This window comes from Pteropus medius, unplaced genomic scaffold (genome assembly GCF_902729225.1).
Source record: "Pteropus medius unplaced genomic scaffold, Ma_sr-lr_union100, whole genome shotgun sequence".
Classification (NCBI taxonomy): Eukaryota; Metazoa; Chordata; class Mammalia; order Chiroptera; family Pteropodidae; genus Pteropus; species Pteropus medius.
In genome coordinates this window covers 6,466,145-6,492,843 of record NW_024342467.1, presented here as the reverse complement: position 1 = coordinate 6,492,843, position 26,699 = coordinate 6,466,145, and the positions used below count along the sequence as shown (strand labels likewise).

At 35.6% G+C, this 26,699-nt stretch overlaps 1 protein-coding gene across 1 annotated transcript in view; it reads right to left on the bottom strand.

Annotated features, from left to right (window-relative positions):
• Window positions 1-566: 566 nt before the first annotated feature.
• The window catches only part of TSPAN13 (tetraspanin 13), a 29,963-nt gene continuing 3,830 nt past the window's right edge, over window positions 567-26,699 (bottom strand). The window contains exons 2-6 of the mRNA XM_039862449.1: window positions 11,058-11,225; window positions 10,320-10,400; window positions 9,561-9,674; window positions 8,096-8,209; window positions 567-1,671 (exon numbers count right to left, since the gene is read on the bottom strand). Of these exons, the coding sequence (XP_039718383.1) occupies window positions 1,597-1,671; window positions 8,096-8,209; window positions 9,561-9,674; window positions 10,320-10,400; window positions 11,058-11,225 (552 nt within the window). The 3' untranslated portion in view covers window positions 567-1,596. The remainder of the gene's footprint in view (window positions 1,672-8,095; window positions 8,210-9,560; window positions 9,675-10,319; window positions 10,401-11,057; window positions 11,226-26,699) is intronic.

The following is a 26,699-nucleotide window of genomic DNA, read 5'->3' as shown; positions in this document are numbered from 1 at the left end:
GGGAATTGCATGATTCAGTTTTCTTAAAAGACTGGCCAGTCTTCCAGTCATGGAAGTCTGTCTCTGTCTGTCTGTTTGTCTGTCTGTCTCTCTCAATCTTCTCTCTCTGAATCTCTCTCTCTCTCTCTCTCTCTCTCTCTCTCTCTCTCTCTCTCTTCACACACACACACACACACACACACACACACACACACGCCCCCTCTAAAGTTCTACAGATCAACCATTTACCATCTTTCTTGGTCTAAAACCCATCAAGACAATTGCAAATAAAATACCATATACTACATAAAAGGTGAGAAATTGGTAATTTTCGATAACAGGAAGAACTTATTTATTTTTCCCAAATAAACATGAATGACTTATCTTTTAAAAAACAATTCTCACTATGGAAAACATATTAAACACTGAAACATTTTAAGAAAGGATTTTGGATGACTACCAGTAGACATTAGTGTTGGAAATTCATTTCTATGGCTGGATTATACACTAAAATAGCAACATTCAGCTTTAGGTTAAAGAGAATCCGAAGCATAAAAAAAAGAATTCTACTTCACTTAATTCATGTATTAATTCTTCCATTACTTTCTTTTAATTCAAACACTTATACACGAAGAAAGGTTTTCATCCTTTAATTTTTTAACATAATATACAGAACCACAATACTATTTTAATTTCAAATTATGGGAGGTCACATTCAAATATACTTAGATTTGACAAGTTGCTATTACAATACTGAGAAATTTCATCAAAAAGTATTTAACAATTTGTAAGATAATCAAATATCTTTTTGCTACGTGGGCCAATGCATTAATAGTAACTTGTTTAAAAATACAGTCTTTTGGACTTCAAATTATTATAAAAGAATATCAAGATTATATATACTTTCTGAATTTCTCAAAGTGATTCCATTTTGAAGGCTGAAGGCAAATGCCACACATTAGCACATTCATGAGACCATTTCCTTTGCACTTACCTGTAAAAATCGAAAACTAAACCACACTTTCCTAAAGGCATAGCTATTTCTAGAATATATTAGTATAATCATAAAAGACTACTAAACTAAATTATCACTTTTATGTTAACAATTTTCACCACAATACATACTTCCTAAAAAAGACAAAAAAATGTGAGAATTTGGATTTCCCATTCTGAACTTAACATAATAGAATCTTATATTGACCGGCTTTCATAAACTTGAACTCTTTTTTCCAGTAGGAACTATCTACACAGCACAATGCTACATACAATTAATTATTCCAGTGAGATGTGTATTTAGATTCACAATATAATCAACACAATAGTGCCATACAAAGTTTTTGTGCAGGTAAAAATGCTAAGAAAGGCCACAGTGGACAGTGCCAGACACTGAGAATACAGTAGATTAAAGGTACCACTGAGGTTCAGAGAGCACAAGTTTCCATTTTTTTTCAGCAATGGAAAAAGAAAAAACATTTAGAGAAACATAAGAGTAAAAATATATAATTCCACTGTCAATAATATAATTTTTCAGATACTGTTTCCTTAAACAGGCAAATTAGCGTTAACTTAAAGTTAGCTGTGAACAAGATCAGAATACGAAAAATTCTCCTTATCTTCTCAAAGGAATGCACTGGGATTAGCGCGAGGATCTTTCTGGTTCCTGTATCTGTAGGTCAGCCAAACACCTAGGATCTGGAATGAAAGGAAAAAAAGAAGAAGTGACAGGTGTGTATATTTATTCAGTTTATCAAAAAAATAATCTGGAACCTCTGAAGCACTTTGCTTTATTTATTCTAAGAGAAAGACTTTTTTTTTTAAATGTAGTTAGTAACGTAACGATAGGCCCTAAGAAAATCTAATATGAATACTGTGGTATGCTGAATAATGGACATCCAAGGATGTCCAGATCATCATCCCCAGAACCTGCAGATACGTCATCTTACAAGGTAAGAGGAACTTTAGATGTGATTGAGTTAAAGATCTCGAGATAGGGAGATTATCTGGGTAGGCTCAGTGATATAATCACGAGGGTCCTTATAAAAAGGAGGCAGGAGGACAAAATCAGAGATACAGAGAAACGGTGATGTGACAACAGAAGCAGCAGGAAGCAGAGTCAGGGAGAGAAGATGCTGGCATTGAGGACGAAGAACAGGGCCACAAGGTGAGGAGTGCAGGCAGCCTCTAGAAGCTGGAAAAGGCGAGGGAACGAACAGGGTCTCCCCTAGAGCCTACAGAAGACTCCTTTTTGAGCTTCTGAACTCCAGAAGTGTAAGAATAAATTTGAGGGTGCTACTACATTTATGTTAGAGCAGCAATAGGAAATTAACATGAACACCGAATTGTCAGAATAGCTAAAATATTGCATATTTTGATAATTCAGAAACAAATTGGGCTCAGCAACAATTAAGTAAATTTTCCAACATAAATCATAAATATGTTATAACTCCTCTCCAAGGGCGGTGGCTGGGTACGGAGCTATAATTTCAAAAAACAAGTTGTTATTGTACCATGTCCCACACCAGGTTCACTAAAGAGTTAAACAAAATAACTCTCTTTTTAAATTAAAAAATGTGTTCATTATATTCCTGTTACCTCAAAGCTGATTTATTTAAAATAATCAACAATTCTTTTAAAAAGATACAAAACTTTAATGGAACAAAAAGAATTCCAAATTATATTTCCCACTTTAGATCTGTGCCAACATTAAATCTAAATTCTGTTTATTTGACTTCATAATTACTCATTAGCTCCTTAAACTTCTAGAGAATTATGGTAAGTCCCAAATTTTCTCCATTTACCACAATAATAATCACTGAGTTACTGTATGGCTGGCAATGTTTATAGCTAAAACACATGAGGCTTATGTAACTATGGTTTGTGAATTGAATCAAGGAAAAATAAACCTAATTTAAGAATGTGGAAATTCTGGTTTGGAGTCTATGTAACAGGGGAAAAAAGGAATTTACTTAAACACAGAAAGAGTATTTTGTGACAGACTCTGTCCTATGCACTTTAACAATTCATACAATCCTACCAACAACCCTACATTCTCCTCTTTTTGCCAGTAAGGGAACTGGGAACTAAGGGAACTGAGGCACAGAGAGGTTATATAACTGGGTAATAGTCACACAGGTCATGAGTGGTAGAACTGGGCTTAAACCTAGAGTCCGTGCTCTTAATCACGTTTGTGGTTTTATGAGAGAATCCGATGTGTTACTGGCCACTCTCGGGGTAACACTTCACCTAGCATTTCAGCTATGCTGGTTATTACAGTACTGAAATTCTTACACACACACAACCCTTGTTGTCAAAGAGCTACTTCTGTGACACCCCTAACCTTTCCAAGCATCATTTCCCTGACCCTGCCTTGGAAATGCTAGCATCAGGGAGCTTCTGGTTAGAATTTCTGAGGTTGTTAAATATCTCGGTTATTACCCACAGATATATGCCAATAGTGTAAGTTAGGTCCCTAGGGGAAACAAAGCATGTTGATAAATTAAATACTTATAATCCAGAGCCACATTTAACCAGAATTTCATTCCTCCAATTCAGCTGTAAGTGACAAAACAAGACAAATCCCTTCCTTTGTCCCACTACTGAACCCCTATCTCCTCCCTCGCTCCCAGGAAGCATGGAAGGGAGGCCACGCCCAAAACGCAAAAAGATCAAAGTCAGATAATTATTGGATTTTAAGCTTATAAAGGCTCTCAAGATTTAAAATTTTTCAAGAGTAATTCTGATTAGCCCTGATCATGAATCCTGCTCATTCTAGAACCTATGCCCTGTATGTGGTAGGTCACCAAAATACAGTTGATAATACAGAACTGTATATGTAAAGTATGTAATAAGTCTGTACTCATTCTATGAAATAATAGAAAGGCAGAAGAAACATGCCAAAATATAAATGCTGACTATTTCTGAGAAGGTCATCTTAGTCAGTAGATACATTTAATCTTTCATCTTCATAATTTTCTGTATTTTCTAAAGTTTCTACAAAGAATATGTACTAGTTGTCATAACTTTTTTCAGATTCTAAATCGATGTTACTTTGATGGCTTAAATTTATTTTTAGGTATTAATAGTTCAAATCAAATCTTTTTGTTTCACCTATGATGATAGGAAATCATCAGCTAGTTAATCTCATCCCTTCAAAATGAAAATCTGTGATTCTGTGAAATACTGAATAAAATAAAAAATTTTTAAGTGAGAGAGCTTATAAAATAGTAATTATCAAGAAAATATCAGGTTAGATAATTATTAAAACCTCTAAGTTTCGAAGCAACATGGTATATAAAATATAGAAAAGGATTCCTTGAAAGAACAGTTTAGAAATCTAAGACTCACGAGTTTATATTCTTAAAGAATTGGTATTTACAAAAAAAAAAAACAAACAAACAAACACTAGGGGAACAGAGGGATAGGCAGAGTTCAGAGGATTTTTAGGGCAATGAATATACTCTGTATGATAGTATAATGATGAATTTGTGTCATTATACATTTGTGCAAACCCACAGGATGTGTATCAAGAGTGAACCCTGACGTAAACTATGGACTTTGAGAAATTATGACATGTCATTGTAGGTTCATCAACTGTAACAAATGTACCTCTCTGGTGAGTAATGGTGATAATGGAAGAGGTTATGCATATGTAGGGCAAGGGCTTATAGGAAACCTCTGTACCCTTCTCTCAGTTTTGCTATGAACCTATAACTGCTGTTAAAAAAAAGTCATTATACACATACATACATACATACATACATACATACATACAGCCATAACTGAAGGCAGTGTGATCTGGTAAGAAGAAATGGAGTTGCTCAAAAGAAAAAAATTCTCAAAATGATTTCCAGATATAGACAGGCAGAAGAAACATGCCAAAAAAGAAACCATGTGGCAAAATTCTGATAGCTGTTGAATTTGGCTAATGACATGTATGGAGATTGCTCATTCTAGTTTTCCACTATATATATTTTTATGTTCTCATGACAAAAATTCATGTTTGTTTTTTCTAAAAGAAAGAAAGGAAGAATGTATAGAATTGTTTTCAAACTATATATAAATTTTCTTGAGTCAATGCCAAAACCAACCCACAAGACAGCTCTTTCCTGAGAAAGAGTAAAATGAAAAAATGCTCAGAGTAGGAAGAGATGTCATGGAAAACTTCTTCTAAAAAGTGAATATTAAGCTTGGTCTTTATCTCCACTTTGTTAATAAGAGCCAAGTGTGAATTTTTCATTCCTGAAGGGAAAAAAAATAACAATTAGAATAAGATATATAACATACACACAGGTATGTATATATCATGTGCTATATATTAATCATACCTTATATACATTAGGTATACATTATTTACACAAATACATACATTATATATGTTACACAATCAAAATGAGGATCTAATGTATAAACATGGCGACTATAGTTAATAACATTACTGTATAACTGAAATTTACTGAGTAAAACTTAAATGTTTTCACCAAAATAATAATAATAATGGTAAATACATGAGGTGGTAATTAACTTTCACAATGTCTATATAAATCAAATCATCATGATGTGCAAATATCTTGCAATTTTGTCAATTATACCTCGATCAAACAAACAAAAAAACATTATCGATCTGTCAAATGACTGATCGATAGATGGATGGATGTTGAAATAAATTTCTAGGCCTAAGATGGAGCTGCTTCTGTCCAGGGTGCCATGTCAGCAAACCAAAACTTTCATGTCCCTATAAATGTTCCACTTGACCAGAAACACAGTAAAGTCAGTAAGCAAGTCCTCAAACACTAATCCAACTGTTGGCCTTCTCACTGCAAACAAGGCTGACTATGTGGCCCCCGCCAATAAGATATTTTCTATTTTTCTCTTCCTTATTTTTTATTCCTTATTCTATAAAAACTTCTTACCTTCTGCCTCATTTTGCAGTTCTCTGAGAGTGTCCACTTCATGATATGTTAAAGTTTGTATCACCTAAAACTGTCTTCTTTAATCATTTTTGAACATATATAATCGAAATGGGAGAGGCCTTTCTAAGCATAAAAATCAACTCGATAAACCATAGAGAAAAAAAATACATTTAACTACATGAAAACTAAAACCTTCTACAATTTTATTTAAAAGTCATTAAAAAGTTAAATGCCAGAGAAACTGAAAGCAGAACAAAGAAGCCAGGTAAAATGAGGAATGAAAGGATGAGGGAGACAGGAAGAGAAAGGAGGAAATAACACGGGTGGGGGGTCCTCAACATTCTCGTGGGCCTGGGGTCCCAAGACCCCCGTCTCATGAACCCCGGCATTGCGCTAACTTCCCACACACCTTCCAGGCCCTGAGTCTCACTCTGGTATTCTTACACGAAATTCCCCTGTTGTTCATATGCTGTTTTGAGTCTGTTACATACAACCCAAAGGGCCTTAATCAAGACAAAAGTGCGCAACTCACGAAAGAAGAAATGAAAATGGTCAAAACACATATAAAAATATTGTCAAGTTCATCAGTCACATTTTCAAAAGCGCAAATAGGATTATAATACTATTTTCACCTAGCACACTGGCAAAAAAAAAGTTTTAAATAAAAATATCTAGAATTAGTGGTTGCATAAAAATTTGGCAGAATATCCCCAAAAGGAAAGTTAACAATATTTATCAAACTCTTTTAAAATGTCCATATACTGAATGCATCATATTTTACTTCCAGAGATATAATCTAAGGGAAAAAACTAGAGAATACAGATTTTAAAACTATATACAAGGAAGTTGACCATGGAATTATTTATTATAGTGACATACTGAAAGGAAAATTAAATGTCCGAGAGATTAAATGAACACATTAAACTTCAACCATACAAAACACTTAGGATTTTCCTGATTTCTTTTAATAGCATTATTCAGTGCATGCTATTCTATTATTGTTTAAAATAGAAGTGTGACCTGAGCAACTACCATGACAATCAGCAGGGTCCCATCATCTTTTTCTAATGAGGCATGATATGGTGATTTACACATCGATAATTTACTAATGGCTACAAAATTACAGCTTACACAGCACCCGCCATGTACCAGGTAATATTCTAAGTATTACGAGTTTTACATATACTGACTCCTTTAATCACAACTCTATGAAATAGGGGCTTTCCATTATTACGTCTGTTTTTACAATGTGGAAACAGAAACAGAGAAAGGTTAAGTAACTTGCCCAAGTTCACACAATTAAGCAATGGAACTAGGTTTCCAAGACAGACAATGTATTCCTTAACTACTTGCTCCAGTCTAATATACCCAAATTTAGCCAGCTCATTATTAATTAGCACAAGCTGGCCCAAAGGTTTGCCGTTATAAACCATAAACATTATTATATATTCATTTTACATAGTTCTACAAGTATCACCATCAAATAAAGCACTTAGAGTATAATATATAAGTTGAAGAAAAAAATTTTAATGTTGATACATATTGCCAACTCAAATGCATCAAAAAATGTCCGTGGTTATTGAGAGTTTAAGAAAGACACCGAGGAAGGAATCAGCATTCCTTGAAAATTATCAAACAATATGCGTGTGGTTTTGCTTCCAGACACATATTATGTATAAATGTACTAATAGAATAAATATATTAATACAGTATATAAAAATTAATAATAGTGGTACCTACAGAAGGCTAGGAACAAAGAAGAATAAGGGAGGGGTTGGGAAGCAATTTTTTAAAGTGTACCTTTATATATATGTTATTATATACTAACATCTATATTAAACAATGTGAATATCCTACCTATCCCAATATCAAATTTAAAATTGTAATTTATCACACAACTCAAGAAACAGATTCAGAGACCCTAGAGATATCCAGTCCAACCTCCTCATGTCATTTGTTCGTTACATTTTACATCATATAATGACCAAGCATTTCACCCTGTATAAAGTTAATTAATGCTAGATCTGTGAAGTCTTCTGACTTCAAGCCAGGGATCCTCCTGTTACAATACCAGTTCTCAATGAAAATATCCATCAGTACATTCTGAAAGTCGAGTGGCAAACAAAGGTAAAAAGCTATGCCCTCCTGCCATATAAAACAGGAACCCTATGATGAAGGAGGGAAGATACTGAGCTACTTGCACCTACCTCTGTAAAACTGAAGAAGAGGCCAATGCCGCCGACAAATCTCAAAACCTCCCCAGCATATTTTCCTATTATTGGAGCACACGGTGAGCATGGGTGGCCGCTTTTCATACAGCTCTGTATCAATTAGAGAAAAGAAATTTTATTTCAAAGCACATTTATAAAGAGCAGATAAAAACTGCACTCATATAAAAATTAGTATCTGGAGTACTGTTTCCAACTGGGGGCCTTGGTTCTTTAGTAGTGTCCAAAATTCTCAGACGGCTCTTGGGATTTCCACCCCATGAATAATCACCATGCCCTGAATAATCACCCCTTTGAGGGCAGATGGGATTTCTAAATACTATGGAGAGTCACTCCCACGTTTATGCTGCCTTACATAAGACACTATCTTAACAGAAAGGAGAGATTATCATGCTGACTTTGATGCTGCCTCACTGTGAGGTAGCTGCATAGTTCGAACCTGAGAATAGCCTCTACGGGCTGAGAGACACAGAGCAAGAGAACAAGACTTCTGTCCTACAACCACCAGAAGCTGAATTCTGCCAACAACCACTGAGCTAGGTAGAGGAACCAAAGTTGCCAGGGAGACTATAGCACTAGCCAACACCTTAATTTCATCCTGGTGAGATATTGAGCAAAGGATCCAGCTAAGCCATACCCAGACTCCTGACCCCTGGAAACCGAGAGAATAAATGGGTGTTGTTGCAAGCTACTAAATTTGTGATAATGTATTACACAGCAAAACTAATAATCTATTACATAGAAAATAATCCCACAAAAAAGGCTTCATTGAGGGGATATCCAGCCCATGGCTCAGAGAGTGGGTAATAGGAGTTTCCCCAGAATAGTAACACACATGAACTTAGGAGAACCAAGCTCCAAGTCCATCCTCATATAGGATTGGGTTGGAACCTGGAGGTCAGGAGTCCGGCCTGAGGCAGAAGGATGGTTTTAACTGGTCTATCACTAGCTCAGCTCCCAGAAGAAAGAGCAAGAAGTTATGATGGGGAAGAAGGGAGAGAGGAAAGATGTTAGTTCCACGTGTCCTCCACCCTGGGGATGTTTAGGTTTAGCTAGTTAAGAAGCCCAATTTCGTATAGACCACTCTCCTCCTACCACCCTGATATGTCTCAAAACAGATATTTAGACATCTCCTCTGAATTTCTAAGGATGTTCTGCTAGAATTTCTCTTTCACGACTTGTTCTAGGAGGAGTTGAATAGGGAGGAATTAAGGACAAAGAACCAGAAGTATCTGCGTCTGGCAGGATCCTGGAATGTTCGGTACTCTTGGAAGTGGATATTTGAGGACAAATGACACAGTGCTGTACATGGAATATAATTTGGGCATATGTAAAGCATTTTAAAAATACAGTTCAGCATCAGAAAGTCCATTTCTTCCATGTTTGTCAATATTAATTTGTACATAATACATCTCCAAAAAAATATTTTATACTTTGTACTTACAGCCAGACAGGTATCATTCGGGTTAAAACTTCGGAACCCACAGCAGTTTAAGTTTCTCTGGATGTCATTACGAGCACTTGCTGTATTGTTCCAACCAACTTCCAGTAGCTGACCCTAGAAAATGCATTTAATATGTACATTAAAATGTGTCATCCCGCACAAAATGTACAGATCTATGGCCTAAAACTTTTAATACTGAGTGTATCTAAAACAAATACTCTTTACAAGACCATTAAAACTTTTCAAAGGGTTATTACCTTCATTGCAACAAAAATTAAGGAACTATTTCTATCCAACAATGAAAAATCTTAAATTTTAAATGCAATTTAAAGGAAGCACTTGGTTGAAAGGCATCATCTTCAGAGTGTAACAAGAAAATTTTTCCATTGCCCCAAGCGTGAGACCCATATTGTTCTATAATTAGAGTTTGAAGAGTAATTGCTAGAATGGAACCACAAACATTCTGGAGCAAATGTTTCATTGCATAACGGTGAGAAAAGATTGGGTGAACATCTGTTAGCAGTAGCACTTTTTACCCGGTGCAGGCAAAATCCTACTTAAGAGATATAAAAACATAGCAACAGTTTTAGGGCTTCAGTCAGCCCCACTAACGCGATCAGAAACAAAAGATTTTAGCTAGGTAGTATGAAATGGCATTCTATGCAAGAAGAAATTATTTATAGTCCAATCATTTCTCCCACTTTTTTCCTACACATACTATGTGGCATAATGAAGTATAAGAAAGAAGTCTTTGCTTACCTGTTGCTCCCGGTTCAGGGCTAAACAAGCACATGATACTGATAACTGAACAATAAATACGAGTAAGAGAATGATCATGTACTGAGAATTAAAGTTAAGGTTATTTCTTGATACTCTTAAAATAACATAAAACAGAGGTACTGACAACTTTAGAATGCACTAGAAAGAATTAACCCAGAAAACGGAACAAATGGCACTTAGAGAAAGTTCAAAAAGAATACACATAATATTTTTATTTCAATAATACACTGTAGCTATAAGTTCATGTAAGAAAATACTGACAATAATGATCATTATTTAACTAAAAAGTGATTAGAATTTCATTTACGTTAAAATAAAAATTCTTACTTATATAAAATAGGAACTAAGTACAGATAAACATTAAGATCACTGTGAAATTGTCAACCAAATATCAACAGGTTAGAAAGGGCCAAGAGGTCACTGAATCAGTCAATGTAACTGAATTTGCAATACATTAACAGGACTATACTAAACTTGCAAAATACATTCTTCATGATGTGAAAAGCAGAGGGTGAGAATACATAAACACACAATAACTTCACCTTAAGAAACGTTCCTAATGTTCGTTGAACAAATACCCAAAGGGCTTGCTAGGAGTTTCTGTTGGGCAATTACGTAATGATAATTTAAAATTAGTTGTAGTTATTAGAGATTAATCAACATAAGTAAGAACAAACCCAACTAGAGTAAAAATCCCTTTTTTAAAAAAAAGGATACAAAGAAAAGCAGCACTTGATGATGTTTTATAGCTCCGATCAGCCCCACTAATGCAATCAGGAACAAGAAGATGCCCACTGCAATGACCACGCCGACCACTCGGAGACTGGAAATCAGCCCGAAGCCAATGCCCCACGCAGCAATTCCAATTAGCAACAGACTAACCAACTGCAAAAACAACCAAAAAGAGAAGAGAGAGGAGGGAGAAGGTCAATTTGGCATAATAATGTCAACATATTTTTCAGGCACTCAGTATCTTACGATGATTGCTAATACTCAATACTAGAATACACACAAGATCCCAGCAGGCAGTATTATTTAACAAATTATATTAATCCTCATTCATGCTTTAAAAAAAACTGATAATAATCTATAAAATTATTATGGAGCCTGAGAGGTCATCTAGTTTACCAAGCCTAAATGATTTCTACGTAAGCTTCTGAAATAATAGCATATATAAACCTTCAAGATGCCAATAGATCTCAGTCTAAGATACTGATCTCTTCACGTGAAAATCACTTTCCTTCAAACTCCAGCTACACTGTAACCTCAGTGATGCTTTCCTAGTCACCAACAAACTAAATTAATCTTTCCCTTCTCTGTGCAACTGGAGAGCAAGGACTCCATCATTTCACCTATTTCCCCAGAACCTATCACAGAATCTGGTCATTGGGAACAGAAAAACATTTCTCACAGGGTTGTTGCTGAAATAAATTGCTTTAGGTGTCATTATCTATTCTAGTAAAATTCATATACAGTTGACTCTTAAAAATCACGGGTTTGAACAGTGTGGGTCCACTTACATGTGGATTTTTTTCAATTACTTACAGTATTGTAAATGTAGTTTCTCTTCCTTATTATTTTCTCTAGCTTACTTTATTGTAAGAATACAGTATAAAATATGTATATAAAATATGTGTTAATTGACTGTCTTTGGTAAAGCTACTGACTAACAGTAGGATATTAGTAGTGGGTGTCAAAAGGTATATGCAGATTTTTGACTGCACGGGGTGGGGTCATCGCCTCTAATCCCCACGTTGTTGTTGTTCGAGGGTCAATTACAGAGAGAGACCATTAAAACTTTTAGGATGAAAAGAGTATAAGAGATTTTAGCTAGAGTAAAATGGCGTACTGAGCAAGAAGAAATTATTTTATATTCCAATAATTTTATTTATATACTTATAAAACCAACCAAGTAAAGAAGTAGAACACATGCCTCAAAAATCAATCATTACCTGTAAAACTCTTTGAAATAGCACAAGTAAATAGCATGCCATAGAAAGATTACAGTTAACTGGTAGAAGATAGAGCTAAAACCGGTAATGTAAGAGGAATGGGGGTGGGGGAACAGGAAGGAGACAGGATTATCAACTCAATGGAGGGTTAACCATTTCCTGGAGCAAGGTGACCGTATAATATCCAGCTGGGAGGAATTGAAATATATAAAATGTACTTTGTAGCACCATTTCAAGGCTTAACAAAAACTATTTCAAAATATAAAATCGCCACTCGCTCAAATGGATATTTTGATACTCAAATGTGCAGTTTTTTATACATGTAATCATAGTTTATTAGACACGAATTTTAAATGTCTTAGTATTTAAAACTCCATACAACACATAGGGATATGAGTCAAACTGAGCATGAAACTGTCTGCAGCATGATAGAACCAAGTTATGGATTTAGTATTCTCCATTCAAATTAATACACAGAAAGTTTTATTTTCCGAGGGAGAAAGGGAAAAAATTCTCACAAATTTTGCTGCCGAGAAATATGCACAGTCCTTCTCATTTTCTTAACTGCTTCTTATCACCAGGTCCAATGGCTTCTGCCTCATTTTTATCTCACTTACAATCTTCTTGCTTCTTCAAACAACCTCGGAATGAGAGTAAGTCCTCTGCCCCATGACAAGTGAGTTTATTTCCAACTTTGTGGTAGCCAAATTGTACACAAATGAGGTGTACAAGTCAGAAGCCTGAGGACGTGTAAAAAAAAGAAGGGCGAGATGATGGAGGAACAGGCCTCACCTTGGTCAGGAGAGAGGGCTATGCTTAGCTTAGCATCCTCACCTCATCGTGGTACCAAATACTGAAGACGGTCTACGCTTCCTACACATCACAATGATTTGCTGTTTGCCAGGGTTCTCCAGAGAAACAGAACCAACAGAATACATACTTAAAGAAAGAGAGATTTATTTTAAAAAACTGGCTCATGCAATTGTGGGGGACAGCAAGTCTGAAATTTGTAGGGCAGGTGGCCGTTGGACAAGTCAGGAACCACTAACTGTTTTAGAAAGCTGTCTGATATTTTACCACCAATCAAATCCCTACCATATAGTTACAGTGAATTATTCAGCTATCCTGTCAGCGCCCTCCCAGCAAACCACACCCATTATGCACAACAGCAGCATTTTGGCAAAATGAGAAACTGTTCTCTGCTCTCTCAGCTACCAACTTACAGGTTCATTAATAATGAGAATCTCTTACCCTTTGAAAAATAATATCTACATCTAAAAGAGGGCACTTTATTACTTCTATAAGGAAGTTTCGGGTCTCAGACTAGGGATTATGCTATTACTAAAAATATTATCTAAAACATTCACAAGTATCTCTGCTCTGATTTTTTTCCCCCTAGGTAGGGGAAGAAAGAAGCAACACCCTTTTACATAACTGTCAAGAGTATTGCTCACCAAGTTCACTCTGCTGAGTCTCTAATGCAGTTTTCAGTCTATCACCATCACTAATACCAGGTACCTCTTCTCCAAAAACACTGAAGACAGTATCTGTTTCCTATTGCTGCTTTAAGATGTTGCCACAAGCTTAGTGGCTTAAAACACAAAGATTTATTCTCTTGTAATTCTGGAGCTTAGAAGTCCTTCATGGGTCTCATTAGGCTGAACTCATGGTGTCAGGAAGGTTGCATTCCTTCTGGAAGCTCTGGGAGAGAGTTACTTGCAGGCCCGAAGACCCCTCTTCCATCTTCAAAGCCAGTGCTGTAGCATCTTCAAATCTCTCAGACTACAACCTACTTCCCAAAGCAGATCTCTTTCTCTGAGTGAACTCTCCTGCATCCTCCTTACCACGAATTTTGTGATAATATAGGTCTCCCCCAGGTGATTCAGAATAATTGGCACATCTCAATATGCATAATTTAATCACATCTTCAAGTCCCTTTTGCTATGTGAGATAACGTATTCCTAGGTAACCAAGGATTGGATATGCACTTTTGTGGGGCAGAGGTCTTATTCAGCCAACCACAGAGGATTCTGGGAACAGGGGCAACTGAGTTACCACAGAATCCTTCCTGCTACAAACACTTTGAAATATTGAAAAAGGCTGTAATACTTTATTTAAATAAATAGCTGAGCAAAGAGAAACTACGCAAAACTCCCACATGCCAGGAAGGAAGGGAGAACTTAAAGTCAGAACTAAAAGCATACAACTGGTGCTATGGGGGACCAAGAGAGGGTGGGAAAGAGTTCCCAGATCAGAAAAATCCCTTCAGAAAAATCCCTTCGAGGGGAAGAACTTCAGTTTTAAGCCAGGCAGAATTGGGAAGTGGAACTGAGCCTTGCATAGCTAAGACTTCCAGCAAGCTGTATTTTCAGTGTAAGGGGTTACAGAAAAAATACACCACCACACCCAGAAAGACAGCAAAGATGTTTTGAGTCTCTACAAAAAACATTGTGCAAGAAAAAGAAACACCAAGCCTAACGTGACTATGTCTGGAGTTTAAAACTGTACACTATTCAGGAATGCAGCAATCTTCAAGTCAAGCAATTTGGATTAAAGCTGATCACAGGCAGTGATGGCATTAGATTCACAGAAGCAAATCCAAAATGACTCAAGAGGAACATTTCCAGATCCCAGTCTTCACACCATTTCCAAAGAAAAAATAAAAACTCCGTTGTTAATCAAAAATCACAAAACACATAAGAAAAAAAACTGACCACAAAAGATGCAAAAAAAAAGATACAGCAAAAGAAAATTAGCACTCCCAAGAACTTGAGGTAATAAAATTGACTGAATGAGACTAAAATTAATTTGTTTCAAGTCACTAAAAAAAAAAAAAACAAAAAAAAAGTATTTTAAAATGAGACTTGAAAAAAGGCTAAACAGAGCAAAACAAAACAAAAAAGAACTTTAATTCCTTTTTTAGAATGCAGTTTGTAGTAGGCCCCCAAAATATAAGGTATGTATAAATAAATCTAACAATAGTATTACAAAATCTTTAGGGAGAAAACTGTGAAATGAATTGAAGAACACAAAATAAAGACCTAAATTAAATGAAATGATATACATGTTCACAGGTGGGAATACTCATTATAATAAAGCATCAATTAACCTCCAAATTAGCCCACAAATTAAATTTCTAGTCAAAGTCTCAATAAGGTTTTGGGTGGAACTTTAAACAATGATCCATTAATTCACGTGGAGGAATAAATGTCACTAAAGAGCTCCAGGCATTCTCAAGATCAAAGGCCTGTGTCTGCTGCACTTTCGCCGCCACCGTGGACAAGAAACGCTCCTAGCGACAAATCAACCTTTGTCAGTGGTTGCATCTGTCTTAAACTGTCTTTGTTATGCTTTCGCCACGCTCTGCAAAATCTGAGTCTGATTCTACATCTTTTGAATGTGCTCTGTTTTTAACATCAGTAAAATTAAATATATAAAAAAGTAAAAGGACTAAAAACGTTAAAAATCATCCAAACGAATATCATAACTTATGGTTCAGTAATTAAAACCAAATAACTGACACAGATCTAAATAAGCCAAAAGTGCAAGCTTGGAAAGAGATGAAATTCTAAATCTGTAGAGAAAGAGTAGGCTTTAATTAACAGCCCTGTGACCATTACCTTCTCATTCTGAAAAAGAATAGTAGTAGTCCCTACCTCACACCATAGACTTGAACACTAAATACAGAAAGTAAAACTAAACTTTTAGGAAAAAATACAGAAAACTGTTTTGACTTTGTTGTTAAAGAAGAATTTCTTAAACAAGAACCCCAAAAGGCACAAACGATATTCTAATATGGTACTTACTGTTCAAGGAAGTATTCTAAGTGCTTTACATTTATTAACTAATCATCTCAACAGCCCTAAGAGGTAGAGAGTACTATTGCCTCCATTTTCCAGATGAGGAAAGTTATGCACAGAGACATTAAGTAACTTGCCCAAGGTTCCACAGCAAGGAAGGAAGAGGATGGGATATGATTCCAGGCTGTCTGGCTGCAGATTCTGTGTTCTTACCTACCACACTATATCTCACATTAAAAAATTTTAAATTCTATACAATAAAAACCACCAGACAAATGTAGGATAGACATAGGCCTACAAGTTATTTACAGCACACATATATGCTAAAGAACACCTACAAATCAATTTAAACAGACAAAAAAAGCACACTGAAAAGTAGTCAAAGGAAATTTAAGGGGCAATTCACTGAAAAATCCAAAAGGCCAATCAAGATGTTAAATCTCATTATATATCAGAAAAATAAAAATTAGAATAAAATACCATCTCACATGTACTTGACTGGCAATAATTAAGGCTGATGGTATCAAGAGTGTGGAAAATCTAGACATTATAATCCAGTAGAAGTATAAATTGTTGTAACTGCTTTACAGAAAAATTTGGCAGCATCTAGAAAAATCAAAGATACGTATCCCTTACTAAACCAGCAATTTGTTTCTTGGTTGATACCCAAGAGAATTGCCATGTCCCTAATTAGACATGTATCAAGCTTTATGCTGCAGCCTTTGTACTAGTAAAAAATTGAAAACAACCTCAAACACCATGACTAGGGGATTCATAAACTGGTATGATCGCACAGTAGAATACAAATGATTTTGATCTATTTCTATTAAGTTGATAAATTTCAAATATAAGAGAAATAAAATTGTACGAATATTGATAAAACATATCATTTATATAAATTTTACAACACAAAAAACAATATTGTATATTCCTTGTGGTTGATTAATAGGTCAAATTGTTATAAAATAAACATGTGTGGAAAATGACAAATGTTGATTTTAGGATAGTGACAATTTTCAAGAGAGGAAAAATAGGGAAGGGGATGGAAAGTGGGCCTTTAAGTCAACTTCTTAAAAAGAGACGTGGCAAAACACTGGCATCTGTGAAATCAGGCTGTTAGATTCACAAGAGTCTACCATATTATTTTCTGTGCATATGAAATATTTCCTGACTAAAACTAACCTTGAAAATGTAACAGCCCCTTTCCTCCTAGGGCACTAATTCTAAATCCTTCCACTTCGCTTTCCTCTGTAAATTGGTCCAACTCTTCTCATCCAAACTTTCTTTTCACTGTTCCTCAAAATAGCTATTTAAATCAAGATCTTCTCATCTGTATCTCAAATATTTCACTTATTCTTATCTATGCATTTTCAAGTACTGCCCACATTGTCTTCTATAATTTGCACCCATTTAAGGAAAAGAAGGCTTTCACATGAGTGTGATTTATGTCTGAAGTCAGCAGGCAATAATTTCTTGAATCTCCACTTGTTTATAACAGAAAGCAAAGTTCTAGGTCTATCACACCTGGGTACTCCTAAGTGTGAAACAAAATACCACCCATGGCCCCCTTCTCATACCCAACTCCCAAGCACACACATGCATACAAATATACATTCTCATCTGTAAGGTAGAAAGAAGATAGATACAAAACAAATTTTTAATTACTACAACGGTGAAACTGTCCAAACATAAACTTACCTAAGCTAATCAATTTTCTGATAACCCCCCAAAATATATCAGGTTTTTTAAATTAAAAAATTGAATATAGCATGTTTTCTTATGTTCTTGTGTGTGACTGGTGTTTCTAACACTTATAACAACCGCTCACAAGTAGTCAAAATTCACTTTTTAAATTAAAAATAACACCTGAAAGTTTATGATATGCCCCTAAATAGATCTGATTATCAGTGTTTCTTTAACTTTTACTAAAAAGGAAGCTTTAAAGATAATAATGAAACTATTTCTGAGCAGTGATAATTATGTTATGGTTGGTTTGTAATTTTGAAGAGAATGGGATTATAAACTAGAGATCTAAAAATTCTAGATTCCAATAGAATTCTGTATAATTTAAAAGTCTTTGTCACTAGAACTTGGTAGACAAAGGAACTGCAAGAATCTTTTGTTCAATAATAACAACAGTGTGCTTATGAGACCAATTGTAATAGAAAGTAAATTTAGACCTATGACAAATAGTTTCCTTCCTTTGAGACAGAATTCTGATAAAAACAGATTATGGATCTGTTAACTCGTTGATAGCAATGTTTTTATGAGCAAGAAGTACCAACCTTTCCTGTTTGCTCTTTACAACAAAGAAAAGTGAATCATATAAAAAGAGCTTTTATCTTGTTTTGTATTCTGCTGTTGCACTTTATTTTTTACTTTTTAAAAAGTTATTGGGGTAACACTGCTTAATAAAATTAGATAGGTTTCAAGTGTACAATTCAATAATAAGAGAGATTACAAGAGCGATGAACACATCAAATCAAGATTATAAAAGTGTCTACAACTGGCATTGTTTCCACAAGCAAATCCTAAAAGAAGGCAGTGGAGGCAAAACTAATGGTACACAGGTGCGTAGATTCTATACAGGTGGAGCTAGTGGAAGGGACAGAGCAATTCTCAACAAAGAGGCTCACAGGAGAGCACAGACTCACAGAACACCAAGACACAAAGCAATGGCCAGTGATCTTAATCTAGTCACTTCATTTTATAGGTGATAAATTAGAGTAGCAAAATGACATGCCCAGTGACACAGAGATGGAACTTTGGCAAACTTTTTGCTTGGTACCTTTTTTTCTTGCTGTAGGATTATATACCATAGTGCCCAACAATATATCTAAGTAATTTTAAACACTGAGATATAATACTAAAGACAATATTATAATGCATACAAAATTATAGTTTTTGCTTTGTAGCCAGAATGAGATGCATTTGAATAGCACCTCTTTAGCTTACTCCCTATGAGACCTGGCTGCACAGTCATGTATAAAAGAATAAAGTTCTCTAACTCAAACAACTTTTCCATTCGTCAACTACTATATTCATTTTTTGCTTTTTATTTTTCTTCTACCTAACCTAGAAATTTTGTCACACATGCCTACATTCACACACAAGCACACAGTGTATTGCTTGGAGTAGGAAAACAAGAAAGGATGAAGACCCTTTATCTTTGAGATCACTCTAGCAAATAAAATCTTTTAAAACTAATAAACATGTATTTATGCACGTTTTGGACTGATACATGCAAAGCCATTACAGAATAAAGAAAAAAATACATTGTGCATAATGCTCCTCATAATCCAGCTTCAGTGGGTGGCGAAGTATTAAACCGCTACACTAGCCTTTTCAAATGACGAAGGAGTTGCCAACTACTAGATGTCCCAATTATATTTCTTTTAAGAGCGTACTATCTTGCCAACACATTTTTTAAGATCATCTATAACCTATGAAGAGTTCTGGTTAGTATAAGCTCCATCTTGCAAGAGCTTATCAGAAATTTCTTAATACCTGCAAATTTGTCTACCTTCACCACTGTGACCACCTCTGTACCTAGACTAACTCTAAATCCTCACCTTGTCAATGGGCTTTTTATTTTTATTTATTATTTTTTTGAGTTAGCACATAATTTATTTAGCAAATGAAAAAATAGGTCAAAAACATTACCCCCAAAGCAAGGTTTAGTCTTCAATCCCAATTTTTTTTTTCATTGCATACATTTTCCTTTTTTTTAAATTAAGTTTATTGGGGTAACATCGGTTAATACAATTATATACTTTTCAGGTATACGTTATCATTTGACATCTGTATATTCTGTTGTGTGTTTACCACCCAAAGTCGTTTCCTTCAGCTATCATATATTTGATCCCCTTTACCCACTTCACCCTCCTCCTAAACCCTATATTTGACCCCCTTTATCCCGTCTACCTCCCCCTTCCTCCCCCACCCCACTAGTAACCATTATTCTATAGTCCTCTGGTAACCACTAGCCTATAGCCCATGTTCATGAGTCCTGCTCATTTGTTGCTTTTAGGTTTATATCCTACATATAAGTGATATCATGTGATTTTCAGCTTTTTCTGTCTGGCTTATTTCGCTTAGTATGATAATCTGGAGGTCCATCTACGTTGTTGCAAATGGCAGTATTTCATCTCTTCTTACGGCTGAGGAATATTCCATCGTATATATGTACCACAGCTTCTTTAGCCAATCATTTATCGTAGGACACTTCGGTTGCTTCCACGTCCTGGCCACTATGAATAACGCTACTATGAACATCGGTGTGCAAATATCTTTTTGGATATGGGCTTTCCAGTCTTTGGGGTAAATACCCAGTAGAAGCATTGCTGGATCATATGGTAGATCAATTCTTAGTTTTTTGAGTAACCTTAATACTGTTTTCCATAGTGGCTGTACCAATTTGCAGTCCCACCAGCAGTGTATGAGGGTTTCTTTTTCTTCAATGGGCTTTTTAAAAATAGGAGCACTCCCTCTTAGCTGAAAAGAGCTCTCTATACCTTACTCTAAAGATAAAACAGCAAAGGAATTGATGAGCCAGAGAAATGTCCTAGGCCATCTTTCTGCAAACACCCTCCCTAAGCTTACCAAATTTAACTCCAGCCTAAATTTTACTGCTGAGCAGGTCAGTGGTTATTTGCAGATTGGGAGCAGAGGTTGTACTTTAATGTGCAGCTTATTGTATGTCAATACCTCAATTAAATTGCCCCTCCCTCCCCTCCAAAAAAGACAGCTTTACAAGGCGAAGCATTTTACAGCATCATCTTTCTTCTGGCATGGCACAAATCATGATGCCTAGAATTACAAATATAATTTGGTGACAAGGAAAAAAGTCACATTTCAAGGATGACAGGGCAACAAAACAGATGAAGACTGGGACCTTGAAGACATGCTTGGCTCGGGCACCTGCTCTGGACCACCTACTTCGAGATATTTCATGTTGCTACATGAAGACACTACAGCTTACTGTTTAGACAGCAGTAGCTGAGTTTCTAACTGCAGCTGGACTCTAATCCTAATAGAGTGGTCTTTGATGGTCTTTTTTATTAAGCCAATAAGATCAGGTCAGACCCATCCATGCTAGCTAGCTTTAATTTCTAATCTTAGAATAAAGTCCAAATCCCAAGCTGACAAATCCAAGGATGCAGAGGGCCTGAACTACCTTGGGAGGTAATTCACCAGCCATACTTTCCTACCTCCAGCCATACTTTGAATTCTTCCAATGAGCCCTCTACACTTTAAGTGCCATACAGTCGAGGTACTGTTGATCTGACATTCTTAGCATCTGGCTAAGAGCCTGGTACAGAGAGGTACTCAAAGTATACTGCCGAATGAAAGAGCTCACGATATTGCTCATCATGCTTTAAGGACCAATAGATGTTTATTCCTTAACCTATACAATATTAGGGGGTAAGAAATCCATCCTAAGGCTACTCCAGATTCTTCTTCTTCTATAAAACCTATAAAAAAGATTTTCATTCTTTCATCAAATATTCACATTTCAAAAACAAGATGCAAAGAAAGACCTGAATTATTTCTACAACAGCTACATTTTTCCTGAGCATCTCAATTCTACCAGAGTAAGTGAATCACTTTGAGGATGAAATAGGACTGTAGGACATTTGAAAAACTGGATTCGACTCGCAGTTAAATTATTTAAAAATGTTTTGTCAGTATGAAAGAAGAGAGAAGTAGTGGTGGTGGTGGCGGGTAAGAAATCTAAAACAGGAATAAGATTTAGGACTACACCACCAAAATGTCACACGGCATCCACAGATGTATACAGAAAACAAAGGCCCCGGACGATTTGCCCTCTCTAAGTATTCATGATGAGGAACTGCACTTGAACTTTCTCTCTGAACTTCTGCCTAATGTGGAAAACTGAAGAACAATTCAAGCATGATCAAGCATGTGTTTCTATGAAGCCAAACATCTGGATGGAAATTAGAAAATTCTATAAATAAATCTAGATATTGCTAAATATCCAGACATTTAGTGTTGAAGCCAAGACCTGTTATTTGTTTCATTTTCATTTTTCAAATGACTTAGGAAGCCTGAAATGTGTTTGTCACATCTTTCTTCTTTGTTCTCCATGTTGCCAGATTTTATACTTATTAGGCACAAAATAAACAGCATTTAATATCCTCTGAGAAGATATTACACAGAGGGAATCAAATATAAGGAATCTTGACTTGTCATTTTCCAGGATAACTAGTTTGAGGTGGCACCCACACCTGCCAGCAAACTTCCAATCCACCCTCTCCCTTCCCTCTTTGAAGCAGTCTGGGAGACTAGAAGTGGAGTAATGGGCAGAACAGCCCTGCACTGATTCCTTCACTCAATTAACTAAATGCCAACCATATGGCAGGGCTGTGCGGGCACTCAGGAAAGCAAGTCCTTACTGTTGAAGGGCATATAGTCCGTAGTATGAAAAATAAAAGGGTAATTGCCATTTTCAATGACTTCTTCTTTAGTCAATTCAAGTATCAAGTCTTAGTCCTCATCTTACTTAGCAGTATTTAACACATGTTCAATTCCATCTCCTTAAAACGATTTGCACTTGGCTTTGAGGACACTAAAATGTACCAGGTCTTCCCCCCAATAATTTTATAGGCCCTTCCTTCTCAAGCTCCTTTGCTGGCTCCTCTATGTCTCCCAAAACTCTATTTTAAGAGAGTTCTTAGTTCAATCCATGGACAACCACCCTTCTCCATCTACCCTAGCGCTGATTTCATCCAGTCTCAACCATAAACACCACTCTCTATGTTGATGGCTTCCCGAATTTAAACCTCCAGCTCTTCCTCTCCCCTGAATTCCATTGTTGTTAGTCTAACTGCTGCCTGACATCTCCGCTTGGGTATATGACTGGCATCTCAACTAGTACTGAACCCCTTATTTTCCTCCCAAAGCCTGCTCTACCCACAGTCTTCCCCACTCCCATTAATAGCGAATCCATCCCGTCAGTTGATTAGACCATAAATCATGAGTAATCTATAACTCACCTCTTTCTCTCATACCCCATCGGGAAATTATGTTGGCCTCACCTTCAAAATACAACCAAAATCTGATGATTTCTCTTACTTCCAGTGCTATCATGCTGGTCCATGCTTCCATCACCTCTTGCCTAAATTACTGCAATAGCCTTATATCTCTGATCTCACTGCTTCTGCTTTTGCCATCTATTATCTATTCTCAATTCAGCGGCCAGACCATCTTTTAAATGAAAATCAGGCCCAAAGGCACCAACAGCTCCCATCTCACTCAGTGTAACGTAACTCAAGTCCTTACAGTACTCTGAAGGCACGTCATAATCTGGGTCCCAGAACTTCTCTGATTCATTTTCTATCACTCCACCCGTTGCTCACTCTTTCCCTTGCATAAACCAGGACTACACCTCCTTCAGGATCGTTTCGAAGGTCATTCCCTCTTCCTTAAATGCCTTTCTCAGATATCTGTCCATCATCTCCTCCAAGTTAAGTCTTTGTTCCAACAAGGCTAATCTTGACCACCACATATAAAACTATGTACTTATCCTCCCCACATGCCCCGCTGCGTCACCACTCTTCTTTCGTCTTATTCCATTTTTCTCCATAGCATTTTTTTACCTTCTAATATGATGGACAATGTAACTTATTTGCTTATCATCTATCCGCCCCCCATCCCATAAATGTAAGATCCACGAAGGCAGGATGTCTTGTTTTTGGTTTCGTTCACTGCTATTGACGCTCAATCAATATTTATTATAGGAATGAATAAAAGGGAAAAAATTGTTTGGGTTCATCTTATAAAAAATTTAGACTAATAACAATATAGCAAATTAATAATATAAAAAACCCTAGCCAACTACGATTATAGTACAATTTTACAGGAAGTGAGTTTGCTCATGGAGGTTACAGGAAAACCTCAGAAGTATATGAAAAGTTAGTTAACAAGGGAAGAAAAAACAATATTTCAAGAAACATATTAGATTCTATAGTAGATAGATAAAGGTAATTCCCACTTATTATTCTTAACCCAATGCTAACTTTCATGTTTTAAAATATCTAGCTGCCTTCTAGATTTAATCTTGATCAAAATTATCATTTTTATACACCATTAGGTATGTTTTACCACTGGTGAAAAAGAAGGCAGCTAATTTGCAAATTCAATTCAAGAAATATTTAGAGAATACAGGTTCTGTATTAAAAAATAAATAAAATTCTACTCACTGAAGGACGCAACAAAGAGAAAGCCACCATACAATCTCTGCCAACAAAAGGTTAATGGTCAGATAGGGGTAAGGAGGGCTCAAATATTTGGTGGCAGAAGGAAATTCTGGGTGGTGAACACACAATGTAATACACATATGACATATTATTGAATTGTACACTTGAAACCTATTTGATTTTATTAACCAATGTCACCCCAATAATTTTATAAATAAAAAAAGTTAATGGCCTAGCTGGAGAAAAATGCAAGTACAAAGCTGTCTACAATATGGAGCGCTGATATGGTCAACAGCAAAGACAAAGTAAAACAAAATCTTACAATAGGGGCTCTCTGTCCTCTCTGTAATTTAGAATTAGCTAGAAAGTTATAAAAAAGTTTTTTTAAAAAAACACATCCTCCCCCTCTCCCTAAATCCTGACTGAATTAGTCGGGGGTACATTCAAGTATGAAGATTCTCAAGTGAAAATTTAAGGAAACAATTCATTGTGACTGAAGAAAAACGTTTTACAAAGACAAAGCAAGGCTTTATACGGTGACAGCAGAGGATCTGTAAAGACAGAAAGGCAAGAAAGGGCAAAATACATGAGGAATCTTCTGTGGCTGAAATATATAAAGAGATGCAAATGAGATGGGCAAATAGTGACAGATCATGAATGGCATGCTAAAGAATTTGAGTTTATTTTCCAAGAATTTTCATCCATTATTACAAGTGGGTTTGGATTACTCATTTTACCATGGTAAGACAGTTTGCAGGATGAATTCAGGTGAAATGTAATAGGAAGAAGAATTCAACCTAGCCTGTCCTCACCAGTAACTCAAATGTGTTTGAAGTAATGATGGCTCCCTTTTAAACCACCTAAAACTGTATGTGAAGTTAAGCCACTGGGATGTTCAAATCTCATTTTTCAAATATGAGATGAAATATAATTTTTCAAAAATTTAATTTTTCTTTGTACATGCCTCACATTTATGTAATTAAACTTTGTGAAAATTGATAATCCTGTTTCAAGTGAGAAATGGCATAAATGGCACACTTTTGTTATTGTGTTTTTAAATCAAAAGTTGGGAAATTTTACAGTTAGCCCAAAGGCATTCTATAAATATCAGCACAACAAAATCATGTGAAAATTCCAGGTTCTGTAAAAAATGAATTATTTTTTAATTCACTCAATAGTCTGAATAGGGGCAGAGAAAAACATAAAACTACCCACACACTAAAATATCAAGCAAGAATAATTTGAAAAATGATGACAATTTTAAAAAATGGTTAAAAGTGCAAAAATATAAAAGCAATTGCAACAAGATTTTTCTTTAGCTTAAGTACTAGCACTTTTCATTTATTTTGGAGTTAGGACTAAACAAAATTAGAGCAGTCTACCAGAACAGGACTCAAAAAAAATATTCAGATAAATCATTCCAAATTTATACTTACTGCATCTCAGTTTTTTTCCTTACAACTTAAAGAACAGTACTTCTATCTTGAGAGTATAAACTCCATAGGCCCTGCTTGAGTTAACACGAGCCTTGTAAGTGTTAATAATTCCAATAATTTGAAAATTTCTTCATTATAACATGCAGGTTTATAATTCAGAAATTTAAAATAATTCAACTTTTCCACTTGAAGCTGTAACAACTTATTTTTTTCCTGTAGTGCATCCAAAGCATTTATTCCACATTTTCTCATTTCATCCTCACTACAACCCCATGAGGGGAGAGTAGAAAATATCACCACCAGTTTATAAATTAAACAAAAACAAAAACAAAAACTGAAGCTCAGATAAACTGCTGGCCCAAAGTTACATTCCAAGCTGTAAAGTTAGTACTGAAACTTGAGTTTTCTTCTCTAATTCAGTGCTTTCTCTTCATAGCGTATAAAAATATTTTATCAGATAAATATGGTATGTTTTACCTATTTTAAGACAATCCAATTTCAGAGATATTAAAATGTATGTCTTAGAATGAATACAAATCAATATAATTTTTGATGGTAGAGATTTTCCCCAAAGCACTCAAAAGTACAGGGAAAAAACTGGAAAAGAAAAAAATCACTAAAAACAAACTTGGAAAAATTTTAGAAGAATGAATATGGAAAAAGACATAAAACTGAAATTTCTGAAATTGCCCTTCTCATTTTAAGACCATATTTTAACTTATTTTCTGGTTTTTACATTCTTTTTATTTTTTATCTATCTATCTATCTATCTATCTATCTATTTATTTATTTATTTTTAGGCAAGGCAACCCTCGGTTGACCTCATAGATTGCAAGGATCCTGTCAGCTTACAATCCCTTATTTTTTTTTTATTTTTTACACCTACAGCACCTGTTCTTCCTAGGTGGTCTCCCATCTAAGTACTAACCAGGCCCAACCCTGCTTAGCTTCC